The 23,189-nt window shown below is 46.3% G+C and overlaps 1 protein-coding gene across 1 annotated transcript in view; it reads left to right on the top strand.

Moving 5' to 3' along the window:
- Positions 1–21,558, top strand: part of GRIN2B (glutamate ionotropic receptor NMDA type subunit 2B) — a 411,355-nt gene extending 389,797 nt beyond the window's left edge. The window contains exons 12-15 of the mRNA XM_042991798.1: positions 11,944–12,104; positions 13,952–14,139; positions 17,103–17,341; positions 19,698–21,558. Of these exons, the coding sequence (XP_042847732.1) occupies positions 11,944–12,104; positions 13,952–14,139; positions 17,103–17,341; positions 19,698–21,557 (2,448 nt within the window). The 3' untranslated portion in view covers position 21,558. The remainder of the gene's footprint in view (positions 1–11,943; positions 12,105–13,951; positions 14,140–17,102; positions 17,342–19,697) is intronic.
- Positions 21,559–23,189: the final 1,631 nt, after the last annotated feature.

The raw sequence follows: 23,189 nt of genomic DNA, 5'->3' as shown, positions 1-23,189 counted from the left end.
GAAAATGAATTGAAAAAGCACTTATTTACAATATTAGGCGTTAACTGCTAACATCAGGCAGAGAAGGGAGATGGTATTGGCAGATGAGTTGCAATTTTAAGTCGAGCGGTCAGAGAAGGCCTCGGTGAGAAGACCACCGAGTAAGGGAGTGATGAGTAGCCGGGGCTTTCTGAGCAGAGAGACAAGCGTGCTAGGGAATGCCTGGTATATTCTAGGAACGGCTCAGAGGCCAGTATGGCTGCTGAGGGATGGGCGAAGGAGCGTGGTGGCAGATGAGGGGGTGGGATGATGTGGACTCCACCGCTTTTCCCTTCCTTTGTCCCCCTGAATATCCAGGCTGACTTGGATCCTGTCAGGGCTTATGTTCTAGATCTCTCTCATATATTCCTCCCATGATGCTCCCCCTGAAAATAGTCCAGACCCTTAGTCATCTTGCAGTGAATGTCTCTGCTCCAGCCTCTCTGCTTTTCTAGCCACATTGCTGTAGCTGAATAGTGCTACCTAAGTACTGTGGCATCCTTCTGCAGCTTGACCGTGCAGCGGGTGCTGCTGCACGGCCTCCGTCTGTGCGCCAACTCACTGCTCCACGTTCCCATGTATGTTCTTTCCAACTTCAGTGACGTCACAGTACTTGAGTCCCTCCTCTTGCCCTGAGGGCCCTCCCCACACCTCCAACGATGTAAGTTGGCCAACCTATAAGAGCTCCGTCTCTGCCTCCTCTCGTTAGCGCCCCACCCCACCCCCTCATGACTATCCCTGCTCCCTCTGAACTCGCAGAGCCCTCGCCTGCCTTACGTCTCGTTTGGAACTTGGCACAGTCCTCCAGTCATTGGATTCTCCTACCCGACACGTGTTTGCCAAGCATCCGTTTGGTGTGGATAGAACTCTGTGGTATCTTTTATGGTCACGTGAGGACCCTGGGTTTGAACCTTTGTTCCACTGGTTTCTGGCTGTGTAGCCTTATTCAAATGACTTGCCACACTGTTCATCAGTTTCCTTGTCCGCTGAGTGGGGATAACCATTCCAGCTTGTAGGGTCGATGGAAAGATTGAGTTACTCTCTGTCGGTTGTGTGATACGTTAACATGGAAGCGTTAGCTGCTTCCCATTTTAATTTCCGGCTGAACAGTCATGGAGGGATTGTATCTGTTGCTTTATTTCATTTCAGAGCTTAGTGACTTAATGCATGGATTATAGCCATTGAATGTGTGCCGATGATGATACTCTATGGCCAGACATAAGACTTGGCCAAACATGTAAGACTTCGGGGCACAGGTATGACTTGGCAAAGCTAATACAGGAGTAGTAGCTTCTGTGTCATCTGCTCAGCTCTCCTAGCTCAGGGCCAGACCTCAGAGAGCTTACATAAACTCTAAAGCCATTACCTGATTTTATGAACTATTTTAGGAAATATTTATTATGGTTCATATATCTAAATTTTGTAAACTGCAAAAGAGGTGACTGTTTTGCTAGGAGGAAAACTAATAATTAACCGAATTCCAGGAATCTGAAGAACTGGTACATTGTATTTTCTGGGGGCACAGCAGGAGGGTGGTGACAGCGGAGGGCATGCTGTTCCCTCCACCACCTCCTCCCCTCCAGAGTCCCAGTTCCATGCTGAGCCCAGGGAGGCAAAGGGCTGCCTCTCCAGCAGCATAGCATCCAGAATTGTGAAGCTGTACTTGCCAAGCTTCTCCTATCCAAGTGCACATTCCTTCATATGCAGACTTTGTGTGTTTCCCACGATGGACAACCACAGCGCTGATATTAATAAGAGAAAAAAGAATAGAAGTGACTAAGATATTGAGTGTTTAGTATGTGCTAACTCACTTTCTGGCAGTAACAGAATGGTATCCGGCTCTCCAGGGGCCCAGGAAGTGAACTGAATTAATTTCGGCCCTTTTATTATATACCTGTGTCTTCTAAGTACATTCTGTGATGTTATTGTTATTGCAGTTCAGTCTCCTCTGCTGAGTGAATTTGAACAATATTCTCTCCAATGAATAATTTATAATGAAATGTAGAATAATTATTTATTTCTTCCGCCTCCGTCCCAGATTATAACTTTCATGAAGGTTATAATTCATGAAGAATCTTATACTCTAATCTGTCACTATATCCACAGCCGGGTGGTTCCATGGGGAGGGTCCCGAGTGGCCATCCTGGGCCCCAGGTTTTGAAGGGGAGGATTTGTAATGGGATGTTAGGCCTTACTTCTCCTCTTAGAACATTGTTGCCGTTCAGTTTCAAAGCCAATTGGCTTGTGTATTAAGTCACTCAGTTAATAAACGATGGAGCTCAGATTTGAGCTTCAGTCTCTAGAGCCCGTAACCCACAGGTAACACTTAACTGTTTTACCATTAAATTGTCCTTCAGTGTAAGCAGAGACAGCCTCGTTGTCCTGTCTGTCCTAAGCATTTATGGGCCATGGAACAGTGAGGAAGACCATGCCTTCAGAAAGCCTAATGTATAGATTACCATCTGCCTGTCTTCCCCCTTTGGGCAAACAGGGACCATAGTGGGGGGGGGGGGGAGGCTGATTTCTCCAACCACCTCCTCCTGGCTTCAAACATGGCTCAGAGTCTGAAGTCAGACACACACACACACACACACACACACACACACACACACACCCTGACACACCCCTGCTTCATTCTGGTCAGGCTGTAGGATATTATGAGGGGAGAATTCAGTAGCAGACAACAATAAGACAGGAACAGTTGCAGTACTTCCTTTATAGCTCATGGGGAAATTGGGAAGATCAAAAGAAAAATGAGATGCAAAAGGAGTTGCCCTTTGGGCAGGGGGTGGAGATGCGAACCAGCACTCCCACTCCTGGGTGTTTACCTTAGAGAAATGAAAATTTATGCTCATGCAGAAACCTGCACATGAATGTTACAGCTGCTCTATTTGTAACTACCCCAAACCGAAAGTAACCTAAATGTCCTTACATGGATAAATGGATAAACAAGCCGATACATCCGTACGATGCAATTCTACTCAGCAATAAAAAGGAATGACCTACAGATCCTCCTGGATGCATCGCAAGGGCATTATTAGAAGTGCAAAAACCCATCTCAGAAGGTTACGTGCTGTATGATTCCATTTAAATGACATTCTGGAAAAGACAAAACTTAACGGGGGTAGAGAACAGATCAGTGGTCGCCAGAGGTTAAAGGTGGGGGGTGTTTCAGCAGGTGATGGGATTGTTCTATGTCCTGATTGTGCCTGGGGTTACAAGATTCTGTGTATGGTCAAAATGCATAGAACTAATGGGGATATAGTGTTTCACAGGTTCGTAGTTTCATGGTGGGGATGGCTGCACAACAGTGTGAATATACTTCATGCCACAGTACGGTACACCTAAAAAAATTTAAAATGAAAAAAAAAATTAATGCTACGTTTTACGTCAGTTACACTATACCACAATTTAAAATGCATGCATGAAAGAATAACACATTTCATTAAAATAATACAAGTCGGGGCGCCTGGGTGACTCAGTCGGTTGAGCATCCGACTTTGGCTCAGGTCATGATCTCATGGTTCATGGGTTCGAGCCCTGCCTCAGGCTCTGTGCTGATAGCTCAGAGCCTGGAACGTGCTTCGGATTCTGTCTCCTTCTCTTTCTCTCCGCCCCTCCCCTGCTTGCACTCTGTCTCTGTCTCTCAAAAATAAACATTAAAATAAATAAATAAATAAATAAATAAATAAATAAATAAATATCGATAATAAAACTAGTAGTGAAGCAGGGTATCCATGGTAATAATAATGATAACGGGAGGGTCCTGGGTAGGTAAAAAAAAAAAAAAAAAGCGGTCCCTTTAGGATTCTGCTGCTCTGCCACATCCTCATAAAAGCCACCCTTGTGTCTGAAGCCTTCCCACCTTTTCCCTCGGGTGCCTTGGAAGGCTGAGTGGCATTTGGGCATTGATTCTTTTTGTGATTCAAATGTAAAAGCAGGCATAATGGGATGAATATTTATGTGGAGGATTGTTAAGCTCTGAGGACAAAAGCCCCCAGATTCCGCGTCCGTGTGGATGGACCCTGCAAGCAGAAAGTACAGTATCCGTCTCTGCAAGGTCATGGTGCTGGCCGGTCCCAATCCGCACATGCTGGTCAGACTCCCACTGAATGAGAAGAGCCATTTTCAGGCAGCCAAGTGCCCAGGAAGGCATTTCCTCCCCACCCTCTTCATGTTAGTAGAGCTGCTGTCATTTGTGTGCCCTCATTCACAGGATCTAGCTCTAATTAACCTCATTGGGCTTTGTCTGGTGGTCAGCACAGAAGCCTGGACCCAGTCAGTATTTAGGAGGGTTTTTCTTTTGTTTTCAGAACCTGCTCTTTCTCCTGGCGTCATGGCCACAAAGACTTCTCTGCAGACGTATTTCCTCACTCACCATGGAAACTAAGCAGTGTTGGAGGAGGACTCTTAAAGCAGAGGGGGGTCTTCCGGTGTAAACCCACGTTAGCTTCCCATCTCTATCCTTCCAAACCCAGCCCATTCACCCCGCCAGCTTACACCCAGCCTCCTCCAAGAAGCCTTCCAGGCTGATTCCGGTCTTTCTCTTTTGAAGAGAACATGCCTGGTACATGCCGGGGCGGTCTTGTATTTTAGCTAGCTGTGCACATGCCATCTTCCATATTCTCAGAAGGGAGGGTGGTAGCTGATGATGTTTCCGTTCCTCTTTACCACCCCCACCCCCACCCCCACCGCCTGGTTCCAGATCATCATGGGAGCTCAAGTCCTGCTCAGCTCCTCTCTATCTTAGTCCTCCAACCTGTCCTTCATGCTGGCACCTCTGGGCTCTTTCTAACACAGAAACCCACTCTTGACACTCAGTTGCCTCTGATAATGATGATGCTGACAGTAATAATAATGACAGCAATAATAGCTAATATGGTATATTTATCATGTGCCAGGCACAGTGCTAATATTTTGCCGAGATTAATTGGCTGAATACTAAGAAGGCTTATGGGGTAGGTACTGTTATTAGCCCCACTGCACAAAAGTGGAAACCGGGGCACAGAGAAGTTAAGTGAGGTGCTCCAGGTCACACAGCTATCAAGCAGCAGAGCTGGGATTTGAATTCAGACAGTTTGGCTCCAGAGGCTCTGCTGTTTCTTCTCCCTTAGAGCATGCACTCTGAACTTCCTTGCGCGGCATTCGAGTCCCTTTGTGATCCCGGCTCTGTCTCCGTCTTCAGCCATGTCAGCCTCCAGTTATCACGGCCACATCTGCGAGGCTCAGACAGTGACAAGCAGTTCATGATCTCTAGTCATGCCCAAACTCTCTCCCCATCGGATGTCACTGCACCCCGTTGTCACTACCTAGAAGCCCCTTTGCTCCTCTTGTCCAACTGGAAAACGCTTCCTTCCGGTCTTGACCCCCATGCTGCCGCTTCTGTAAGGCTGTTGAGGATGATGCCCCGTGCTCTGTGCTCCCACAGCTGCATAGGCACATTACTCCTAACACCCATCATGTTGCTCACTGTCCCTTCACCACGCCAGGCTTGTCCCCTGGTCAGGCCTTTGTGTCTGCTGTTCCCTGGGCCCAGTATGCATTCCCCAGGTCTTTGCAGGCCTGGATCCTTCTTGTCACGCGGGTTTCCATTCAGATGCCACCTTCTTGGAGAGGCCTTTGCAGGACAGCTGATCTGAACTTGTTCTTCTACTGGTCACTCTTTTTCTTGTCTAATAGCTGTTTCTAGCTTCTTCGTAGTACTTCATTGTCACTATTTAAAACCGTCCACGTTCCAGTTGTCTATTGCTGCACAGTAGACCACCCTAACACTTAGCAGCTTGAAGCAAGAACCATTTCAGGGTATTTGACTAATTTGGGGGTCATATATTTACTCAGGGCTTCACTGGGCGATTCTTCTGCTTCATGTGGCATCAGCTGAGGTCATGTGGTAGTCTTCTGGTAGCTGGGCTCAGCTGAAGGGTCCAAGATGGCTTTACTCTAATACCTGGTACTCTTACTGGAACAATTGGAAGCCTGGGCTAGGCTGGGACTGTAGACAGGACTGTGATGGCTCCAGCGTGGTGGCCTCAGGGTTGTTGGACTTTTTACAGAATGGACTGCTTCCCCTGAAGCGAGGTTCCAAGAGGTCCAGGTGGAAGCTGGAAAGATTCTTATAACCTAGCCTCAGAAGTCCCAGAATGCAGGGGCACCTACATGGCCCAGTCGGTTAAGTGTCTGACTTCAGTTCAGGTCATGATCTCAGAGCTTGTGGATCTCAGCCCCACAGTGGGCTCTGTGCAGACAGCTCAGAGCCTGCTTCAGATTCTGTGTCTCCCTCTCTTTCTGGCCCTCCCCCATTTGTGTTCTCTCTCTCTCTCTCTCTCAAAACTAAATAAACATTAAAAAAGAAAAAGGCACAGAAGTAAATGTGTAGTTACTTCTGCACATCTTATTGGCCAAGCAAGTCACCAAGCACAGGCCAGAATCAAAGGGAGAGAACATAGACCTCACCCCTTGGTGGAAGGAGTGGAAGAATTGGTGGCTCTCAGTCCACCACCTTTAACAGGCAGGGGTCACTTATTATTCGCCTCCCTTCTTTATAATGTGAACTCTTTCAAAGCAGGATCTTATTCTTCTGTAATACTGTATCCCCAGCACCGAGAATAACATCTACACATGGCAGATGCCCATAGATCCTTGCTGAATAGCTGTATGAATGAAAGAATAAAGGAATGAATGAAAAAGAAAATGAATAGAAAATCGAATGAATGTTTACATCTCTGACTGTTTAATATGTAAATCTTTTGAAAACAGAGCCTGATTTTTTTCTTCTTCTTCGTACCCTTAGTTCTTAATACAGCCCTCTACACTAAGAGATGCTTGGCAAATATTTACCAAATGAATTGATGCGTTTTAATTATTATAGTTAAAGGAGATAATGTGAGTTATTACATAGGTGTTGGATATGAGTAACCGCTACGAATGAATTAGTAATGCCTTATACATAGGAAAATAAGTATGCCTTATACATAGGAAAATATATTTATTTAATAAATAAGACGAAATGGATCAGATCCACACTTCCCTTACCCTTCTCTGCAACAGTCTGTATGGGAGGCTCTCCATTCAGCCCCACGGCCCTCCAGTCCAATCATCTTCGGGTGAGGCAGGGACCTTTACTCCAGCCTTCTAGCACCTCTCTCCTGGCATGGCTTGCCAAGACTAATTCACTTTGAGGTTCTTAAGACAGGGGCTGAGATGATGGTCTAAACAGCTAAGAGGGTTGATTTCTGATTCCCCACAGCTGTCCAGGAGGATCAAGTGAGATTACCGTTCTCTTAACATTCGGCATTGTTTTGCCCTTGTGCAAATGTGTGCTTACAGTTATTGCTGGAAGCCACGTGTTGAATCCAGAGGGTGAATGCAAGTCAGCATTTGACGTGCCAGAAAGGGAAGGACACCCTCACAGGTGGCCCCACTTGCCGTGTGGGGCTTCATTCCCAGTAAGCAGTAGTAGGGACTAGTCAGCCAGCATACGAGCCGGCAGTGGGAAGGCTCAGCTCCCAGAGGTGGGATTTGAATTCAATCCCTCAGCTTGTCCTCCAGCTTCGCCATGTGGCCTGGAACAACTTACTTGGTCTCTTTAGGCCTTCAGTTTCCTCACTTGTGATATGGGGAAATCTGTTTCTATAATCCCAATCTGGGTAACTCGGGAAAAAGATTCCAAATTCAAGGAAACCCTGTGATGGCCAAAGGTGACCAATAAGGAATACTGTGTACAATTCCCTACTTAAAAATCAGACAGAGCTCTTTAATCCAGTGTTGATCTCCTTGGTGTATTGGGGGGGGGGGTTAAATCCTTTTTAATTGTTTCTTGGGATCCCCCCCCCTGTTCTGTGGATTTTAAGACTCGTGGTTCCTGGCAGTACAAAATGATACTCCTTCCCCAAACCCCAGAGAGCATTGATTGCTATTCAGGTTAAACAAGTGCCATATAATGCCTCACAGCTTGGGGTAAATTTTGTTACAGGGCATTTAGTGGAAGTGTCAAAGTATTTGGGAGATTATTCTTTCCTTCTTCCCCACAGGCCTCACTGAACATGCAGTTCTCTATGGCCATGAATTTTAGCCAAGTTCAATGTCCAATGATGGATATTTTTTTTTAAATTCGAGTTTTATTTAAACCTCTCAAGCTGGGACAAGAATTTTCAAAGGAAAAGGCAAGCTCACTTCTGCCTCTGCTTTGGCTAATTCTGGGGCAGTGCGCTCACCCTCTTGGTCCCCAGAACTGGCCTAGTTTAAGGAACAAATGAGAGAACAAGACTTTTCCATCTTAGGGAACATTGGCTAACACGAGACAATTTTAGATGTTAGAACTTCATCCTCAGAGAAGCAGTCAATAATTTTGAGAATCCACCATGTGCCAGATACTGTGTTAAGTGGTTTCCTATATATTATTACTAAAAATAATACTTCCAGAAAAAAGGGGCTCTGTGAATTTAAATAACTTGCCCATGTTCACACAGCTGGTCAGAGAAGGAACTAGAAGCCAATACAAATTATCTGCCTCTAAGACCAGTGCATTCCAAGGACTGTGCCTTTCCATTCTTTCAGTGCTGGCTGGTTTCTCTGATTGTTTTCTTACGGAGGATGCTTTCACCTTTCAGTGTTTAAGAATCTGGCTCCGTTATCATTTATTTCCTTTAGATTTTTAATGACTCTATTTTCAAATATTTTCTCTCCCTTGGTGGCTTCTCTCTTCATGATCTTAACTTTCTTTCAAAGAGTACTTAATTTTGATGAAGCCTGATTTTTTTTTCCTTTATTGGTGGATTGTGCTTTGGTATCATATCTCTAGAAATCAATCTTTGTCTAACTCAAGGTTACAAAGACTGTGTCCTGTATTTTCTCCTGGAAATATTATAATGTATATTTAGGCATGTGATTCACTTTGTGTTAATTTCTATATATCTCATGAGGTGTGGGATGAAGTTCTTTTTTTTTTTTTTTTTTTTTTGCATGTGGATATCTAATTGTTCCTGTACCATTTGTTGAAGACACTCCTATCTCTGCTTAATTGCCTTTGTGACCATATATGTGTTAGTCTGTTGGTGGGCACTCTATTCTGTTCAGATGATCTCCTTATTTTCTCCGTGCTATTATCACACTGTCACAATCTCTATCACTTTGTAACAAGTCTTAAAGTCAGGTATTATAAGTCCTTCAACTTTTTTTCTTCTTTTGCGTCATCTTGGCTATGTTAGGTCCTTGATCCTTTCTTTAGTTTTTGTTCAAGGACATGGTTCTAAACAACATCTGGAGATCTGAAGATAATTTAAAAATTTAAAGTTACAAAAGAGTAGTGCAGAAACTTTCCATAATCTGGCTTCATCAGGAAGTGAGGCACCCTGGACATCAGATTCTATCTGGTGAATCAAAATTATTGCGTATACCTTACATGGATTGCTAATTTTCAAAAAAAAAAAAAAAAAAGACCACACATATAATGACCTACACCAGAATTGTACCTGACACGATTTCAACTTTCACGGATGTTTCAGAAAATATGCTGGGCCCTCGGATATCTTGGTCACTGTGAGGCTCAGTTGTCTTTGTTCTAGCAAAGTGGGGAGTCACTGATCAAAAGGAGTTTGTTTATACATTGCTGCCTGCTATAGAATGTATTCTGCATTTGATTTGGGGGCTACCTGTTTTCGAACAAATGAAGTATTGTCATTGACTGTGATATGCATAGCATTCTGTCTCTTCCATAAAACATATCCCTGTTGGGGCATCTGGGTGGTCCAGTCGGTTAAGTATCCAACTCCCGATTTCAGCTCAGGTCATGATCTCACAGTTCGTGAGTTTGAGCCCTGCATCAGGCTCTGCAATGACAGCGCGGAGCCCGCTCGGTATTCTGTCTCCCTCTCTGTCTGCCCCTCACCCACTTGCACTCTATATCTCTCTCAAAAATTAATAAATAAACTTTAAAAAAACATGTCTCTGTCCCCTTAAACTTACTCTCCGCTGGGGACAAAGAAGAGTGCTATTAATTAAGCCAATTGATTCCTGATAGTGTTAGCCTTCACTACCACTGTGTGTCAGTGAGCAGATTACTTGTCCTCTTTGCCTTGGTCTTCATCTGTGAAATGAAGGGTGTGGACTGGTTAACCTGGAGTGGCTTTATACAACTCTAAAATTCTAGGACTCTTTTATTCACTTAAAAATCACAACACTTTCAAAACCAATGAAACAAAAACTCTTAATGGAGAAAAGCACTGTGATAAGTCAGACGGGAAGCCTCTTGAGTCAAGAAATAGTGGTCTTTTGATGCATCACAGATTGCCTAACCCCACTGCATGACTCTGCTCTTAACTATGGCCAACTCTGCACACTGAAGACGGTATTTGTGGTTCCTGGTGCTGTGACATTTTGTGGTTTATGAAACCCCTGTATTCAGAGAAGCTCTTGAGCTTTTCAGGTCAAGGGAAAGAGAAAGGAGAATGTCTTTAAGCCCACACAAGTCCAGAGGTTCAGAGTACTCCTGAGTATTCCAAATATATCTCTGAAGTAAATATATCCCCATAGTATTGAAACCAAGAGGACTTGAAATATCTATATCGTCTTTCCTGTGCCAAGCTACGGGAGCTACTCTGGCCACGTTCTAGCTGATCACTGCTGTACTATTAGAATGGGGAGGTTGGAGAGTGTGAAGTTTACTGGGGAATGCAGAATATAGACATGAGTTTAAAATAATATAATCTTTATTGAGCACTTACTGCGTGCAAGGGTGCTGTGCCAGTCACATCTTATACATTATATCATCTAATCCACACGAGAGCCTTGAAAACGAGACATCATTGTCTCCTTCTTGCAAATGAGGAAATGATGCATGGAGTTCATGTCACTTGCCCAAGATCACACGGTCGTAAGTGGCAGAACTGATCTTCAATCCGTATCTGTCTCAATTAAGACCTTAAACTTCTAATGACTATATCAAAGAGTAGCTCTCAGAACTTAACCAGTTCATTCAGAGAGTAATTGCATTTGTAGCATGATAGAAACCCAGAACATCAAATACTTTGGGGTAGACGTGATGGAGGAAAGAATTCACAGAAGGTGTCCTGAAGAAATTGCTTTGAGTTACATTTTGAGATGAAGGACATGAATTGGCCTCAAGAGAAAAGTGAGTTCATGCTGAGGGGACAGACTATATGAGGCCATGAAGATACAAATGAATAATTTGTTCAGGAAGCAACATACAGGCTTATTAATTGCAGGGCAATACCAGAAATAAGCTGATGCCACACATCTAAGCTAAGAAATTTCACTTTGTTATGATAGGCACTGGAGATCTACTCTTAGTTCTTAAGCAAGGGAAGGAACATAATGAAAACTGTATTTGATTTTACAGTTTGTTCAACAACTCATGTAGAATAAATATAGGCTTTTAATACATCAAGGAAGGTCAAGAAAATTTCTTAGCAAAATATATTTGATATCCAACAAATTGTTTTCAGGAGTACAATGTAGTTCATCCCACTGAAGTTCTATAGCCTTAAATGGTGCAGTGACAATGTATTTAGACCCCTAAATTAAGAGACCTGTAACCATATTTTACATAATTTTCAGGTGTAAAGGTGACTAAGCCCGTGCAGTTAAGCTAACAGCACATCCCCATCATCACTGATATTGTACAGTATGCACAAATGGAACATGCAAAGGTTATAGATTAAATTCAGGATTGGGAAAATAGAAAGCTCTCAACAATATGTATTAAATTGCATGGAATTGAAGTCCTCTTTCAGTTAGCAACCGCTGTTCCTAAGTGAGGGCTGTTGTATTTGGTGAACTGTAGTTGGGTCCCTTCCATTATAAATCCACTAAATGCTAACTTAATATCTCTTCACGTTTTCTGAAGCATTTTCTTTCTTTCTCTGTCTGTCTCTCTCTCTTTCTCTCTCTTTCTTTCTCTCTCTCCAGTTCCAGAGACCCAATGACTTCTCACCCCCTTTTCGCTTTGGGACTGTGCCCAACGGCAGCACAGAGAGGAATATTCGCAATAACTATGCAGAAATGCATGCCTACATGGGAAAGTTCAACCAGAGGGGTGTAGATGATGCATTGCTCTCCCTGAAAACAGGGTAAGAACTGCTTCCAAGCTCAGAGTCTTTGATATGTTTCTCACATTTATTAAATGTACACTGAATCAGCTATATCATGCTTGGGTGCCAAACTTAAAGCAAACAAGACTGCATTTGCTTTCTGTGGATTTCCAAGTTGAATTTGACAATATAATTCAGGCCAGTGCACAAAGACTCCTATGCTATTACATACTTCTATGTATACTTTTTTTTTTTTTTTTTTTACAAATTATGTTCTACTTGCATTAATGTAACCGTGAACCAGGAATAAATAAAATAGCTGTAAAAGTAAAAGAGAAGCGTCAAGGCTAAGGTTCATGTATTACATGTGACATGAAGACCTGTTGAGTAAAAGGTGAACATGATGATTCTGGTGTCTTTTGGACAGGGGAGGAATAAAGGAAGAAAAGGGTGAAGGTTTTTAGACCACAAACAGTGAACTGATCTCCAATTCCCGCTTTTATTGGTGTTCTTTGATCCAGCTTTATACACTAGAAAGTTATTTGTGTGTTAAGAGGAGCTCATGAACTGGAAACACCTTCGCTTGCATAATCCCAGCCACATTGGTCCCTTTGTTCATTTGGCCTCTGAAAGCCACGGCTGTGGGATAAGATAGATAGACAACTGAGCATTATAGATGTTGGGACTTTGGGGTCAAGGGGTCTTGTAGCTGATTTCCTGTGTTGTATGATAACTAGCAGCACCTGGACCTCCCGGTGGCTCCAGTTTTGGAAAAGCTACTCAGATGCATGTTTCCTTAAATACTGTTAGACTCTGTCTTATCACCACGACATCACAGCAGATTGCAGGAGATGAGACTTGAGCTTGGGTGTAGGACCACTTTGGTAGGTAGCCTGGCCCCTGGTACAACCACAGCTGTCCGTCATATCAGAGTTTTGGTTTTTTGGTGTGTCACTTTTCTATAGGGTCCTCGTGGGCCTTTTAAAAATTTTTGTTATCTTATCATACCGGAAAGGGCTTATTTTTTCTTAAGGAGGGATAAAGCTAACTCACCTTGTACAATTGAAGGAGATGATGCATGCTTTTCTTTCTTGCAGACCTCTCTAGTACCTACCTATATGGCTGTATTTGAAGTTCTTTCTCTACCTTCGATGTGTCTAAAGATTGGTTTGAAATATCGGTCCATGCCTTCCTGCCTTTACCCGTGGTCTTACTCCCTTCCCTACATATTCCTCCCTTGGGAAGCACAATACATAATATGAGATTCTTCTATGTTGGGGACTTGAGAGACCTGAATTCTTCTATACGTTGGGTTTTCCCGTCGTTGCGCACATTCGCTCTTAACGTAAGCCTGTGCCGCTACAACCCCGACTACTCCTTTCTCTCCTTGTGGTGCAAAACAGAATATTGAAACCTTTCTGACCACAAAAATAGCACTGCACATCTATCGAAACACACACACCTACACTTATCCCCACTCTGGACTGTAATGAACTGAGAAATGAAAAATGTTATATAAATCTACCCCGTGCTATTTGTTGTTATCATTGTGATGGTTACTTTTCATTATTTCTGTTATTATTCTTATTGATTCCTTTTTACTCCTTCTCCTTTCAGACACAGCTTATGAGTTGGCTTCAGGCCCGACTTACATTCTCATCATTCCCAGTGGGAGGGAAAGAACTCCTCCTTTCAACCTGAAATCACATAAAGAACAGCCCGCGATTTAGGCTTTAGATTCTGGCTGAGTTCCAACTCGAGCCTTACTTTGAACCAGTCCTCCCCATAGTTGGCTGGAACCCTATTGCTTCATATTAATGGCCCCATAGGTAGTTTTGGGCTAAAATTCCTCCATTGGATTGTTTGTTTGCTTCTTCTTTGCACAGGAAACTGGATGCCTTCATCTATGATGCAGCAGTGCTGAACTACATGGCAGGCAGAGATGAAGGCTGCAAGCTGGTGACCATTGGCAGTGGGAAGGTCTTTGCTTCCACGGGTTATGGCATTGCCATCCAAAAAGATTCTGGGTGGAAGCGCCAGGTGGACCTTGCTATCCTGCAGCTATTTGGAGATGGTGAGTCAAAGAAAGGGGAAATGCTTCTTTGGGCTCTTCTCACGGCTAGTCCAAAACACCAACCTTTCTTTCTTCTCCATTCCTGTAACCCTTGCACTTCCAGACAGTTATCTCACGGTATACTGTGAAGTTTTGGGGGGGTAGGTATTAGTTTCCTACAGCTGCCATAACAAAGTACCCTCGCTGAGTGACTTAAAGAATAGAAATTTGTCTCACAGTTCTGGAGGCCAGAAATCCAAGATAAAGTGTCAGCATTGATTCCTTTGGAAGGCCTCAAGGGAGAATCTCTTCCATGCCCCTCCCCTGGCTCATGGTGGTTTTCTGGCAGCCTTTAGCGTTCCTTCACTTGTAGACACATCGCCCCATCTCTGCCCTCATGATCACACGCCATTTTCCCTACGTAGATGCCTGATTTCCCCCCATTTTTAAAGATGCCAAGGGTAATGGATAGGGGCCTACCCTACTCCAGCATGATATCCTCTTGTCTAATTACATCTGCAACTGCCTCATTTCCAAATAAAGTCACATTTCAAGGTACTGAGGATTAGGACATCAACATAGGAATTTGCCGGTGATCACGGGGTGGGTGCACAGTTCAACCCATAACTGGGTGAAATTTGGGAGGATTAATGTAGTTGATCAAGGAGGTACATTTCAGGATTGCAGGGTATGATTAGACCTTCAGGGATCAAGTAAGAGGGGCTAGTATTAGATGTTCCAGACAGTCTTTTCACATGTGGCCGGAGCAGTAGAGAGAGCTTCAGAAAGGCTTCTGCTTTTTGTGTGTCCAGAGAAAGGCCAGTACACTTGTGGCCATCTATTCGTTCTTCCCTCTCTCCCATCTTGCCCTTTAAGCTGGAAGAGATAGGAAGCAGGGACAGGGTCCTCTGAGGCAGAAACTCGTAAGGCACTCCCCAGTGTCATTCTGGCAGGAGACTGAGGCAGCCATCTTGCTTTGAGAAGATCTCCAATTTCATTACACTCCAGCCTTCGGCATTCCTCTCCACTTTGTTTTTTAAAGTACCTACTCTTCCTGTTAGTCTCCCAGAAGCTAATCCAGTTATGGGAGGGCAGCCTGACTCTGCTTGGCCCCACAGGCCATCAGCCAGGAGGTTGTCTAAATTATGTCTGCAGAACCTTTGCTGTTAGGGGTGAGATTCGAGGCAGAGGAACACAGCTGGATTTTCAGACTCCAGGTGAAGTTCGTTGTTCCACTAGTTAGGAAAATCATAGTTTGATCAAAGAAATGAGTAAAATGTGATTTGATTTGGGGCGCCTGGGTGGCGCAGTCGCTTAAGTGTCCGACTTCGGCTTAGGCCATGATCTCACAGTTCGTGAGTTTGAGCCCCGCATCGGGCTCTGTGTGGACAGCTCAGAGCCTAGAGCCTGCTTCTGATTCTGTCTTTCTCTCTCTCTCTCTGTCCCTCCCCTGTTTGCTCTCTGTCTCTCTCTCTCTCTCAAAAATAAATAAACATTCAAAAAATGTTTTAAAGTGATTTGATTAACACTGGAAAGACTCAAGGCTTATAGCTGAAGCATATAAGCCATGTTGGTATAAGGGCTTCTATAATTTTCATGTAGCTGTCACTTAAAGGCAATAACAGAGCCTCTGTCTATGAGGAAGGGAACCAGTAGAGATTGTCTGCAGAAGTTACCAAAGCTCCAGTCAGTTTACTCAAAGTTCAAATTTTTAACCAAACTGAAATTATTAGAACAGGTAGCTTTCTTCATGAGATTTTCAGAATTTTGTTTGCCTAGAATTAGATGCATTCAAGGACACGTGAATTTTTTCATTTTCCTTTTGTCTAAGGTTTGTACCTTCCTAATTTCTAGTATCCAGGGGAGTGGATAAAGGTTATTTGTCTCTGGCATGAATTAAATCAAGCAGAGCTTCTCAAAGCGGTGTTACAAGGAGGCAGTTCTAAATTTGGTGGTTTCATTTGATTCAAGTTCACTCCCCTTTACTCTTAATATTTCCCTCTGCAACAAGAGATCAGATAGTGCCAGGGTCAGTGGGGGATCAGTCAATCTCTGCTTCTCTCTCTCCATCCCTCCTTCCCCAGCCCAATCTGATTTGCACACTTAAAAAAATTTTTTTCTGAGAGTGGGGGAGGGGCAGAGAGAAAAGGGGACTGAGGATCCGAAGCAGGCTCTGCGCTGACAGCAGTGAGCCCGATGCGGAGCTCGAACTCAGGAATCTTGAGATCATGACCTGAGCCGAAGTCGGACACTCAGTTGACTGAGCCACCCAGGTGCCCCTGATTTGCACATATTTTAAGAGCCAATTTTCTGAATCTCTTATTTGATTATGTGATTTCTTACTGTCTACAAATGAAGGTACAAAGCACCTAGTCTGATACTCAGGCCCTGAGCACCTTGCATGAACCTTTTTTGTTCAGCTTCCTGTGCCCCCTTTTTCTCTGCTTGAGCTGTTCTGCATGTCTTTCCCAAACAAAGGCTTGTGTACTCCCACCTCTCTCCCCTTGATCATGCTATTTCTGCTGCCTCGAGTGCCTTTTCATGCAATATAAATTAAAACGCACCCATTTTCTATGCCCACCTCCAAGTCCTACCTTCCTCAGGAGAAATGACCGGTCACGCCATCCACAAAATTACTCCCGTGAATTTGAACTCTCGCATTACCTGCACATTGCCGGTCATATTGATTATCTGTATACAGTTTGGACTGACAGATCATGGAGAGCGGAGGCAATGCCCCATACCTTTGTGTCACTGCAGTACCCACATTAAGTTGTCGCCGAATACTTATTGAATACGTTGATGAATTGATACACGGCGGTATTCATCAAATTACCATGATTTTCTCTATTGATTTTTCTTTCTTTCCGTCTCCTTGTCTCTTTCTCTCTTGTGTCCTTCTCTCTCTTCCCCGATACCCTTCTTGTCCCCTCTGCCTGCTCTCGGCCCCCCGTTCCCCGCTCCCCTTGCCGGCCCATCTCCAGGGGAGATGGAGGAGCTGGAGGCTCTCTGGCTCACTGGCATCTGCCACAATGAAAAGAACGAAGTCATGAGCAGCCAGCTGGACATCGACAACATGGCGGGAGTCTTCTACATGCTGGGGGCAGCCATGGCCCTCAGCCTCATCACCTTCATCTGCGAACACCTTTTCTATTGGCAGTTCCGGCATTGCTTTATGGGCGTCTGTTCCGGCAAGCCTGGCATGGTCTTCTCCATCAGCAGAGTGAGTGGCTCGATTGAGGTGTCGGGAGCTTGCGGGGGACAGCTCAGTCTAGGGCCGTGCAAAGCACAGAGACCCACGCGGGCACTAATTCCAGCCCTGTGCAGCTGCAGCAAGAAACCGCATCGTGCACCTTTCCCCCGCGGGTCGGGTGACGGGATTTCAGGTGGCCCTAAACAACAGGGGGTGCTGGTTTTCCTTCAAGAAGCGGCAGCTTCGTGTGTGGGGCCTGGGCATTTGGTTCTCACGAAGAACTGGCAGATCTGTCAAAACGAAAATTTTGGCCTTCTACCAAATGCTTTCCGTCACCGTTAGTTAATTGTGTATAGGCTGTATTAATCATTTAATCTCTCTTTAAAAAAAAAAAATCACATGTCTGTTCAAATAGTGAAATATAATGTGGCTCTCTTGTTCTGACATACAGAGATAAATTATTGGTAGCTCCACGATTCCACTCTGTTTTAACCATGTGTGAGTTATGCAGAGTTAAAGAGCTTAACGGAACCTTCAGAAATAAGTACTGACCCATAAGAAATGTACGTTCCAGCAACTTTCTTCACTGAAACAAGAGTACAGCTCTTAAGTCATTCTTTATCTAGGTCTCTTCTCTGTTTCTGGTCCAAAGTGAGAATTCAGAACTCAGTTTTAAATATGAACAGAGGATCACAGCGAAGCGGGGTGGGGGGAAGGCAGGCTTCTTTTCATTCTTGTCGGTAAAGTTTTGGGACTCATTCGTGAGAAGTGACCTCAGATGTCCTTTATAGAATAGAGGGCTAGATTTCAGATATAACTAACTTGGGCTCTAATGGAGTTATGCAAGAAAATGGATTTCTCATTAAGTCGTCCTGTCTTCTCATCATTTTCCTGTAGTGTTTTAGTGCTACAGAACAATTTCCTCTCTGGCTGTGAGCTGATTCAGGCCATTCAGGAACCTGTACGCAGGAGAGGGGGGATGCGTGGTCCCTGAATCACATTATTGCACCGTACAGCCCTGTCTGAGGTCCAACATAGGGTGATGGCAGAAGGAACGGGGGAGCTGGTGGCCTGTAACAGGAATCCCACTCACGACCCGGAAGCATAATGAAGGCCCCCGCAGAAGAAACTGCTTGGCGCTTTCTCTTGGCCCCAACCAAGGAGGGTTAGAAAGAAGGAAAGTAAGGACAGTAACCTTACTTTGAAGATCTTAGGTCTTGATATGGCCCTCTGGGATGGTGAGGCTCACTTCCTCTAACCCCTTCTTCTCCCCCACTTAGCTGTGATTCTCTATTCTAATCTTCTCTGCTCTCGTCCCCATCTGTTGGGGCAACTGCCCTTCCCAAATTAATCCCCTTTGTTTTCAAGACCCAGTTCAAACCACCTCCTCTTCACATACTTCCCTTGCCAGGGAAAAAGGTTTCAAACGTGTCCACCTTCCAAGGCAGGGAGCGAGACATTAGCAGGTTTCCCTGACTTGGGACTTGAACCCAACCCATTACCTGGGCTGGGTGGTGTTTTTCGAGGCCTGGAACAAGGAGCTGTACACAGGGAGTTCTCAATCAATACTAATTTGTTACAGTATTAATTATGTATGATAAGATTAAGTGAGTGACAAAGTGTAAGAAGGAGACTAGGAGCTAAAGAGAGAATAAGTGAGAGGATTCAACAAGGGAATTATTTGTCCCTACTTAGTACTTGCTGTCTGTCCCAGTTCTGCCCTCCCACGGTGTAGGACACAGCAGGAGAAAAATCCTTCTTTGACCCCAGGGCTCCCTAACTCTCTCTGTGAATTTGGTTCATGCTTGGCTCAAGAAGAGAACTGCTCAGCTGTTATTTGGTGACCAAAATCCTAAAAGCCACTGGAAAAAAAGTGGCTGTTATGAGCTCTGAGCTCCCCTGTGCTATACCACTAGTCAAGGGTGGCCAGCCTGGGCAGAACAGCCCCAGCACCTGGGGAGTATTGCTATCAATTTCCAGGAAGCTGACAATCATTTTTGCGATCAGCTGATATCATGACCTCATTTTTAAGATGGGAAAACGTAGGCACAGGAAGGAAAGTCAATGCAAGGCAATGGTGGAGTCGAGGCATAGAATGTCATGTCTTACGATTCCAATCTATTTACTCAAGTCACTTGGAGTGACCGTGTCCCCTCTCAGAGAGCCAGACCACTGAGCTTGGCTCATCTTGTGCAAATGCAAGGTGATAAATCAGGCAAGCTTCTGGCCACAGCATTCTGTGAGTTTTAAGACCGTGCCACGTTTCATGCCTGACTTTTCTTAATCCAGCGAGGCAGTTAGTAGCGGTGGAGGGGAGAGCGTCCTCCACGTGGGCATTTCTAGCCTCGCCGGAGACCTGATGCGTGTCATCCTCTCCTTGCTGCAGGGTATCTACAGCTGCATCCACGGGGTGGCTATCGAGGAGCGCCAGTCCGTGATGAACTCCCCCACCGCAACCATGAACAACACGCACTCCAACATCCTGCGCCTGCTCCGCACGGCCAAGAACATGGCCAACCTGTCTGGTGTGAACGGCTCCCCCCAGAGCGCCCTGGACTTCATCCGGCGTGAGTCATCGGTCTACGACATCTCCGAGCACCGCCGCAGCTTCACACACTCTGACTGCAAATCCTACAACAACCCGCCGTGCGAGGAGAACCTCTTCAGCGACTACATCAGCGAGGTGGAGAGAACTTTTGGCAACCTGCAGCTGAAGGACAGCAACGTGTACCAGGATCACTATCACCACCACCACCGCCCCCACAGCATCGGCAGTGCCAGCTCCATCGATGGGCTCTACGACTGTGACAACCCGCCTTTCACCACGCAGCCGAGGTCCATCAGCAAGAAGCCCCTGGACATTGGCCTCCCCTCCTCCAAGCACAGCCAGCTGAGCGACCTGTACGGCAAATTCTCCTTCAAGAGCGACCGCTACAGTGGCCACGATGACTTGATCCGCTCCGACGTGTCTGACATCTCCACCCACACGGTCACCTACGGAAACATCGAGGGCAATGCCGCCAAGCGGCGCAAGCAGCAATACAAGGACAGCCTGAAGAAGCGGCCGGCCTCGGCCAAGTCCCGCCGGGAATTTGACGAGATCGAGCTGGCCTACCGCCGCCGGCCACCCCGCTCCCCGGACCACAAGCGCTACTTCAGGGACAAGGAAGGGCTACGGGACTTCTACCTGGACCAGTTCCGCACCAAGGAGAACTCCCCGCACTGGGAGCACGTGGACCTGACGGATATCTACAAGGAGCAGGGCGATGACTTTAAGCGCGACTCGGTCAGCGGAGGAGGGCCCTGTACCAACAGGTCTCACCTCAAACACGGGGCGGGCGACAAACACGGCGTGGTCAGCGGGGTCCCGGCTCCCTGGGAGAAGAACCTGGCCAACGTGGACTGGGAGGACCGCTCGGGCGGCGGCAACTTCTGCCGCAGCTGCCCGTCGAAGCTGCACAACTACTCCGCGTCGGTGGCCGGGCAGAACTCGGGCAGGCAGGCGTGCATCCGCTGCGAGGCTTGCAAGAAGGCAGGCAACCTGTATGACATCAGCGAGGACAACTCCCTGCAGGAGCTGGACCAGCCGGCTGCCCCTGTGGCGGTGACGTCCAATGCCTCCACCACCAAGTACCCCCAGAGCCCGACCAACTCCAAGGCCCAGAAGAAGACCCGGAACAAGCTGCGTCGGCAGCACTCCTACGACACCTTCGTGGACCTGCAGAAGGAAGAAGCCGCCTTGGCCCCGCGCAGCGTGAGCCTGAAAGACAAGGGCCGCTTCCTGGACGGGAGTCCCTACGCCCACATGTTTGAGATGCCAGCTGGCGAGAGCACCTTTGCCAACAACAAGTCCTCAGTGCCCACTGCTGGACACCACCACCACAACAACCCCAGCGGCGGCTACATGCTCAGCAAGTCGCTCTACCCTGACCGGGTCACGCAAAACCCTTTCATCCCCACTTTTGGGGACGACCAGTGCTTGCTCCATGGCAGCAAATCCTACTTCTTCAGGCAGCCCACGGTGGCGGGGGCGCCGAAAGCCAGGCCAGACTTCCGGGCCCTTGTCACCAACAAGCCGGTGGTCTCGGCCCTTCACGGGGCTGTGCCAGGCCGTTTCCAGAAAGACATCTGTATAGGGAACCAGTCCAACCCCTGTGTGCCTAACAACAAAAACCCCAGGGCTTTCAATGGCTCCAGCAATGGGCATGTTTATGAGAAACTTTCTAGTATTGAGTCTGATGTCTGAGTGAGGGAAGAGAGAGGTTTTAAGGTGGGTACGGGAGGGTGGGGCCGTGGGCGTGTGGTGCGCATGTCACGGAGGGTGACGGGGGTGAACTTGGTTCCCATTTGCTCCTTTCTTGTTGTTTTCATTTATTGACGGAATCCTGGAGTTCTGATTCCTTCTAAGAGGGCAACCCTGGTGACCAGCCCCAGCCCTCCCCCGCCTCTCCAGTGCTCTCCTCCCTCTCCATCTGTCAGTCATTCCCGTTCCCGGGAGGGAATCCGGTGGGCTCGCTCAGCACGGGAGGGCAGAGTGGAGAAAGGAGGTGGCTGCGTGCAGGCTTCCTCGGAGCATGGAAGGACTGTTTGCCACCCAACTTGGAGTGCAGCAGGGAGAGAGATACAAGGAGGCCACGTGAGCGCAGGATAGCTCTTCCCAAACTGATGTGGATGGTTAGGTGAGAAGGCAAAAGCACCCAAATGACACCATTTGCCATACTGCCCGTGAATGCAAAGAGGCTTTTGCTAAATTCCTGTCACTTAGGTGGCATCCGTGTAGGGATCACGTGCCAAGCAGAGGGCAGGAGGCCATGTGTGTTTATATATAAGCCAAAAGAATGTTTCAATTCCACGAGACTCCGTGGTGGTGAACTGGAACCAAGGGTCTTTGGTAGGTGACGGAAAGCACGTCATAGCCACGTTCCATGGTGCACTAGAGGCAAGAGAAGGTGGACGACATGTGCATGTATGGCCATGTACACTTGTACGTGCATGTAGTCTACACGGGCATGTGGTCAGGGGCCTAGAAATGTAGAGAGGGCAACCTGGACTCCTAAAGCTGTTTCTTCCAACATCTCGAAGCGGTGTGCCTCTTTTGGCTTATATACAAACAGAGATGGTCCGATGCTACCTGAAGGTTGGCTGTCTCTCCCCTCCACCCTTCCTGAGTGAGGAGAATGGAAGTTCTTGACATGGACGATGATGCGGTCTAGACAAAAAGGTGACGAACGATCCTACGAGAGCAAGGTGCAAAAGTCACTCCTCTGCGGTTCAACCAGTTTTGAACGAGAACTTTCCAGGAAGGCTGAAGGGAACGGGAAGCAGCCACGGCTCTTTTGCCCACACTCAAGAGCAAAAGATTCTATAAAAGCTTTCTTGAGCTTTTTAGACGCTGGCCAATGTTTGGGGAGGAGCTACGTAAAGCTTTGAAGTATAGGGGAGTTGTTTACGGTCGGGTAAGTGAGAGAGGGGGATGTTTTCAATGCTTTGATCCCTTCTTACTTCACCTGGAGCTAGGAGAGCTTGCTCCACCAGAACTGATCACAACTGATCTGGAACAGACAGTCAAATGGCATGAGCTTGCTCTGTGAGTACAGCTCAGGAAACGTGGAGGGAAGGGAAGAGATTTGGAAGTGGAGAGGGTAGGAGGGGAGGGACTCCCCCACTGCCCCACTGGGTCTGGCTCCCTGAGAATGTGGCATTGAGCTCAATGTGAACACTCTCAGTAGAGGCCCTTCCACCTTCCTACAGAACCTTCTTTCCCTCCCAGGTGTACCATTCAAGAATAAAAATATATATGTAAATATATATATGTGTGTGTGTGTATATATATATATATATACATATATATATATATATATATATATACACATATATA

Source organism: Panthera tigris, chromosome B4 (assembly GCF_018350195.1).
Source record: "Panthera tigris isolate Pti1 chromosome B4, P.tigris_Pti1_mat1.1, whole genome shotgun sequence".
Lineage (NCBI taxonomy): Eukaryota > Metazoa > Chordata > Mammalia > Carnivora > Felidae > Panthera > Panthera tigris.
This window is presented reverse-complemented; position numbering and strand designations above follow the sequence as displayed.